The 6,667-nt window shown below is 50.5% G+C and overlaps 1 protein-coding gene across 1 annotated transcript in view; it reads left to right on the top strand.

The window, feature by feature from the left end:
• HPSE2 (heparanase 2 (inactive)) overlaps nt 1-6,667 on the top strand; it is a 106,681-nt gene that overhangs the window by 82,625 nt on the left and 17,389 nt on the right. The window contains exon 7 of the mRNA XM_031061533.1: nt 1,339-1,393. Coding sequence (XP_030917393.1) covers nt 1,339-1,393 — 55 coding nt within the window. The remainder of the gene's footprint in view (nt 1-1,338; nt 1,394-6,667) is intronic.

Genomic DNA, 6,667 nt, shown 5'->3' with positions numbered 1-6,667 from the left:
TTTTCCAACACTCAGTGCAGTGATCACACATGCTGGGAACAGAGCTGATGTGCTCTCTGGGTGTCAAGGGGCAGATGTGCTACAGCCACCTCCTCTGCCCTGCTGAATTTAAACAGGTGAACGAGGCTCTGCCCTTCTTTCTCGAGCCTTCAGACAATTACAGGAATGGATGTAATAACCTTTACCTCTGCAGCTGAGACACAGGACAAAAATACCAGTGCCTGCGTGCCTAGCCTGACAGATTGCTGGAAACAGAGCCCTGAACTGGACTGCTGAGTCTCCAGAGGCAGCTGGGAGGACAGGCAGCTCCGGGGGTGGCCTGGGTCGGGACAACAAGGAGGCAAAAGCCACGTGTGACAGGTGTATGGGACTATCTGAAAGCCCTTTTCCTTTCACCCCAACCACTGTCTCCTCATGCCCACTGGCCTGGATCTAAACTGGTTCATCCTCAAGGAAGAGGCATCTTAGTCCAGTGGTAAACACAAAATGCCCCGGCCCCCACTCTGCTTTGTAAGGGTGTCCACAGACACACTGCTGTGTCCTACATGCAGGTGGAGCCCCAGGAGCAGATATCAGTCAAAGGGGGATGAACATCCAAGAGCCTGGCCCAGCTGAGGCTGAGAGAGATGCTGTTACCTGTTTTCCCCCCTGGTCCTAGAAGAGCAAAGGAATCTCTGAGCTGTAGCACTGAGTGTTGCAAACACCCTATGGAGAGAGAGGTTTTCTTATTTGTGGGAAAATCCAAAAAAACATCTTTTCCTTCCTCTTATTTCCACCTGCCCCATTTTGCATGCTGTGGCCAGAGGCAGGCTCCCCAGCAGGCTGTGGCTCTGCAGTGGGAGTGCAAACACCAGTGCCAAGGTGAGGCACCCTACAAGCACAGCAGTGGCCACCAACATTGATAGAAAGAGGGTTTGTGGGGCAGGCAGGACTCTCTCCTGCCACAGAAAGGACACATTTCAGAGACAAATATTCACTGGAGGGAAAAAAACTATAGTGAGGCCATTCTGTTCTCAGAAAAAGTGGATTTGGTGTCGTGCTGGGTTATACTTCCCATGCAGGACACTGGCCTGAGCATGGAGCCAGGGTCTCAGCTCCAAGGTGTGCTCGAGTGTGGTGCCCACAGGTCTTGTTCCCAAGCTGATTCTTCACCATGACCTTGATGTGGTACTTGGGCTGCTTTACTGCAGTGCAGTAGTGGGGTTTGTAAATCCATCACCTGTAAAGGCCCTTTGGACCCTGCTCTGAGGCAGAGCTCAGTGGGGTTTGGCATACCAGGTTTTCCTGCAAGCACACCCATGGTCTCTGTGTCACTGCTAACCTTGGAGGCTTCTGCAGAAGCAACTGTTGGCATCCTAGAGGGGTTTGTAGCACCAGACATGAGCAGCAACCTGTAAGTCCCATTCCTAGAGCTTGGCTTGTCTCAGTGTGCTTGCCTGGGTGTTCAGCTCCTTGGGTTTCCCTGCCAGGCAGCAGCAGCTTGCTGCAAGGGGGACAGTGGGGTAGCAGAGCAATTGGAGCAGGATTTGTGTTACTTACAGGCTCATGCTGTGCAATGATGATCTATGTCTCATCTGGGAATTTGCTTTTCATGATTACACGATGTGCTGATCGCATTTACTTAGTCCAGGAATTTGCTTTCTGCAACAGGGCTTGATGGCTGGGCCAAGCCCTTGGATAAGTTGAAGGAACAATCTTCCAGGCTTCAGATGTGGAGTCTCATCTGGTGTGCAGGGAATGTGCCTGCATGGCTGCTTTGAAACCATTTCTTATAGAGTCAGTCTGAAGTGCTTGTCAGCTCTGGTGCTGAAGCAGCAGCTCGTGGTTGGGAGGGCTGGTGCAGCTCCCCACAAGGGTCAGCAGAGCTGAGCTGCTGCCTGCTGACCCATTTCCACTGCAGTGTTCCTGCTGCTCCCCCAGCCAGGGTTTGCAGCTCTGCAGATAGCACTCGTATGTGATTGTGAGGACTGGCAATGGCCGCAGCTCTGAGCTGGGCTTCTGTACTGTTTATGAATAAATGTCAAAACAGTGTCTCATCCCTCTGCTCCAAACAGCAAAACAAAACAAAACAAGTTCCTTTGTATCCAAGAAGAAAATTATTAGCAGGAAACTAAACTGCTGTCTAATTTCAAGTATGAGTATTTTGGTTCCAAACCCTAAAGTTCTCCTGGGATATTGGTTATAAATTTGTCAAATCTGTTATTCCTTTGAAAAGTCTGTGCTCAATCCAGAAGGGGAATTGAGAAGGGAATAAAGTGCAAGGAGCCCTGTTCTCTGTGTGAAAACAGAATATATCTGAAATATAATGGATAGAAAAGTGACACTGGGTAGAAATGAGCAGCGCACCAGTGAGCCTCACTCACCCAACTGAGTACGGTTTCACTTACATACATAACATCACTCAGCACAAATCACTGTGCCTCCCTCTTCAGAAGTAAAGTGTTGCTGGAGAGGGATGTGTGAATGGCTTCAAAGTGCTCAGGGAATTTCCTCTAAAGCAGGGTGTGACACTGGCTCCAAGAGATTTGGCATTTCCGTGGTGATTTAGATTGTTCGGTTATGAGCGAACGCAGACGCCATCAGCCTTTGGATGTGGGTTCCCACTGCTCAGAATCCTCCCCACAGCCATCTCTTTGCTCTGTGCTGGTGTCCTCATACATAGGGAAGATTCATTGTCTGCTTAAGCCTGCAGCTGTGCCCAGTTCCATCCCCCGGCTCAGTCTGCACGACTGCTTCTCCATTCGAAGTCTTTCACACAGCTCCAAGTTTGCCATGTTTAATGTGCAAATCCTCATGCAATGCTGCCTCTGAAACACAAATCCCTATTACTTATGGGGTAAGTAAACGTTTACATCTTCAAAACCAGTGGACATCTGTCCCTGTAGCTTCTTGGAGAATGCCAGCTCCTCTTCCAAGATACAAAGACACTTGTCCTATGTGGCAAATCAGAGGTGCCAGACACCCGGGCATGTATGAGATGTTGCTTAAAATGCTTTTGCCTGGCTTGGTTTGGGTGACATCTCTTCTGGCCTAGCCATGGTGAGTGTGCAGGGGGGGATGCTCACGGGCAGTAGCACAGGGCAGATTTGCCAAAGGTGCCAGGGGAGAGTTGCCCAGCATGGGCACACTCACCAGTGTACATACCCAGGGTGTGTATTTGGGCTCACACCAGCCTCAGAGTGCACAGGGTGCTGTGTCTTCACAGGCTGTGCCTGGAGGAAGGGCTGCAGAAAGGAGTCTCTGACCCATTTGCACCTGTGTGCTGGTTTTAAAGTCAAACCCACTACAACCTGTAAATAAACCTGGTCAGGGTCACAGCTTTGCCCACTGGCTTGCAATCCTCTTCACTGTCTGATGAAGGGAACAGTTCCTGGCAGCACCATGGCCCTGGCCACCTGCACGTTTCCAAGCAGTGCCAGGGCAAAGCTGGGGACATGGCCCAGGCCAGGGATGGCTCCCGGTGGTGGGACAGGCAAATGCATCTTGTGTGGGGTAGAGAAAGGCATGGGTGTGAGCTGTGCCTTTGGGGGACACAGAACAGCCCCCAGGCACTCTTCATCCAAGCCTTTATTAGCTGACTGGAGGTGGGCAGCACCTCTCAGGTGTGCCTGCAGGAGTTTGGAAGGAGCAGGTCTCATCCTGCCTCCTCTCCATGAGAAGCAGAGAGGCTGCCCCACGTCCTGCACTGCAGACACCCTCACCTCGGGAAGGTGCTCAGGGCCGCCTGTCAGCAGAGCTGTGTCAGTCTCACAGCTGCAGTGGCAGCAGGGTGTCCTGCTGGCCATGAGGATCTGCCCTGCTCGGTGTCCCTGGCAGGCAGGTCCCTAATTCCAAGCAGACTCTCCCTGCAGCGCAGGCAACAAAGTAGATCCGGAAATTCCTGAGCTTTGGGAAGTGGGCTTTAATGTAATTAACTGCAACAGAAGAAGAGGTCAGATAATAGGGGCAAAGGTTTCTCTTGAAAATGAGGGAGGATGTAAATGAAACCAGCTGCCCAGGAGTCAGTGCACTGCCTTCATTAAACATGGTACAGTGCTTATGGTCCCGTGCAGCAAATCATGGATCTTGCCAGAAAACAGTTTTAAATGCAACGCAAGAGCTGGAGGTGAGAGGACAGAGACATGTAGAATTGCCCAAGTGCTCTGGTGCCTGGCACTGTCCCTCTCTGGGAGGCAGTGGGGAGCTGTGTGCAGCCTGGCCTTGCAGCCTGCTCAAGAATAGGGGCATTTCTGACTGGCAGCTGTGTTCAGCCCAGCCTCGCTACTGTTCTCAGTTCATCTTTGTCCCATGCTACAGATCCATCAAAGATTGGAGGCCAGGAACTGGGGTGGTTTGTTCCCTAGCACTGGCATAAATTCTTGCCCAGCCCTTGGCTGAATCCTTCCCCTGCACCACGCTCTGGTTTGGGATCTCCAGAGCAGCCCAGTCACACCTCCCTTTGCAAAGTGTGTGATCTCATCCTGGCTTGCTATGGCACAGTCAAATGATGGTTTTAGAAATAGGGCAATGTAAGCAGAGGGGGGAGAATTTGTCTCAGCTTTGTATAATAGGCATCCAGAGTATAATAGGACACCCAAAAGTACAGGTACATGGCCTTTCCTTCAAGATGTATGTCCCATCTGGGACTTAGTAGCTAGATCCATCTTTTTCTTGGCTGACTCTTCTCATCTTCTTGCAGACTGCCTGTTCATAGGCATAGTGGCATCAAACGGGGAGAAAATGGCCCAGCTCTGTATGTAATTGTCCATATCTATTCTCTACTGAATTATGAGGAGCAGCATGGTCAGTGCTCATGGTGTGCATGCTGATGTGTCCCAGGCTTCAGGGCCACTGCTGTTGCTGTGCCATACCCAGAGCCCACTGAAAGAACTGTCAGCCTGTGCTGTTCACAGACAGCTTGTCCAAGAGCTACGTGTGCTCTGCCTCTGCAGAGTCGTGGCTGACAGAGACCCCTGCCCATGCTGGGGAGGGTCTGTCCATTCATCTCCTTGCTGGACTTAGGAGAGCAGGATGACAGTGCCATGGATCCCAGGGCTGGCCTGGGGAAGTATTTGTCAGTGCTGGATTTCTCTGCAGCTGCTGCTGGCTTTTTTGGAGGTTAAAGAGTTGTAACTGTTTTAGGTCGTTGGTTTCATTTGTTTTTTTTTTTTAAAGTCAAGTGCACTGAGTCATTGTAAATATCAGCAAAGCTGCAGCCTTTACTCCAAGGAATAATCCACGCCTAATGAGCTCTTCTTTTGCTTTAAAGGCCTGAGAGTTGTTTGCATTTTGTGGATTTCTATACTGCCAGTTAAAGTTACCAAAAGGAACTGCCTTAACTCAATGAGATGAAACCTACAGCTGGAAACCCATTCCTGAGTAGCCAGGTATCAGCACAGACCTCAGTTCCTCTCTCTTCCTCACAAGCCTTGTGCAACTGGAGCCATTTTCCCTTTTTCCTAGTCTGAGGAGGATGAAACCACCTGTTGGCAACTGAGGACTTCCCAGGCAGATTTGCAAGAGATCCTTGCCCATTTTACTGAAGCCTATAATTGTCTTCATGCTCTGTTTACACACCCAAAGCTGAAGTGTTCCCCTCCTCATGCCACCAGGAAATATGCTACCAAGATTTCTTGGTACTGAGGCAGAAATACTGAAACTTTATTTCTGCCCTTTGTGCCTCTACCAGTGTCTGTTTCTTTGGGTGGTTAATGAAGGTGTAAAAAAAAAAAGTGTTACCATGGCACATATTCCAGACTATTTCTCTTCCCTGTAGGGTCTGGGCTGTGCTGAGTGCATCAGCACCGCCCCAGGTGATTTCTGGGGCACAGAGCCTCCTCTGGGTGTGCTGCTGCTCCTCTCCCCTTGGCAGTGGAGCTGCATGTCAGAGCACACCTCGTGCTTGGGTGAGGGGATGAGGAGATGCAAGCTTGTCTTTGCTCTCCGAGGGGTTTATCCTGGGCTCTGGGACCATACTGGCCAAGGAGCTAAACCCTACAGAAAGCCTGATGCATTGGAGGGTCATACACAGACCGAGGTCTATCTAACTCCATCTTTTCCCTGTGAATACAACCTTTTTTTATGTCTTTCAGCCAGTTTTCAGCCCAGGTGATGGGGTTTTTAGTCCACAGCAGTCTGAAAAAGTCATTTCTGCTCAGTTTTTAAGTGCGGTGCTAAACTCCAAACATCTGCCATCCCCAGAGAACACTGCTTTGTAATTTTGTCTTAAAAAGTAATCTGTGTAAACCCCACCACTGCCTGCTGCTCACAGATCTGCTCTCCTCCCAGCAGCCAGTGGTTGGATAGTGTGTAAGTGATCTGAGTGATTTTGAACACTTCCTAAACTCTCCCTGGAGATTATCTCTGCCCTTAGCACCTTCAGTCACCATGGGCATGCAGAAATGCCTCGTGCCTCCTTACCCAGTCACACAATGCTGGGGTGCCTGGCATGTTCCGTGCTTGGCTGGGGACACAGCTGGGGCTGCACGCCTGGGGGAGGGCTGACACAGGAGGTTCTTCTCGTTGAATGCATTTGCAAGTTGAGCCTGTAATAGAATTCTGCTCTGGGACAGTTAGGGACTTGGAGCAGTGAGACACAAAAATCCTCTCCAAGCACTCATGCATGTTGCACATGTGCCAGGTGCTGAGGCTGAGCTAGCCCACAGCATCCTTTGGGGATGCTCCTGCA

This window comes from Geospiza fortis, unplaced genomic scaffold, assembly GCF_000277835.1.
Source record: "Geospiza fortis unplaced genomic scaffold, GeoFor_1.0 scaffold130, whole genome shotgun sequence".
NCBI classification, from domain to species: domain Eukaryota; kingdom Metazoa; phylum Chordata; class Aves; order Passeriformes; family Thraupidae; genus Geospiza; species Geospiza fortis.
The sequence above is the reverse complement of the archived record's forward strand: the minus strand, read 5'-3'. Positions and strand labels throughout refer to the sequence as shown.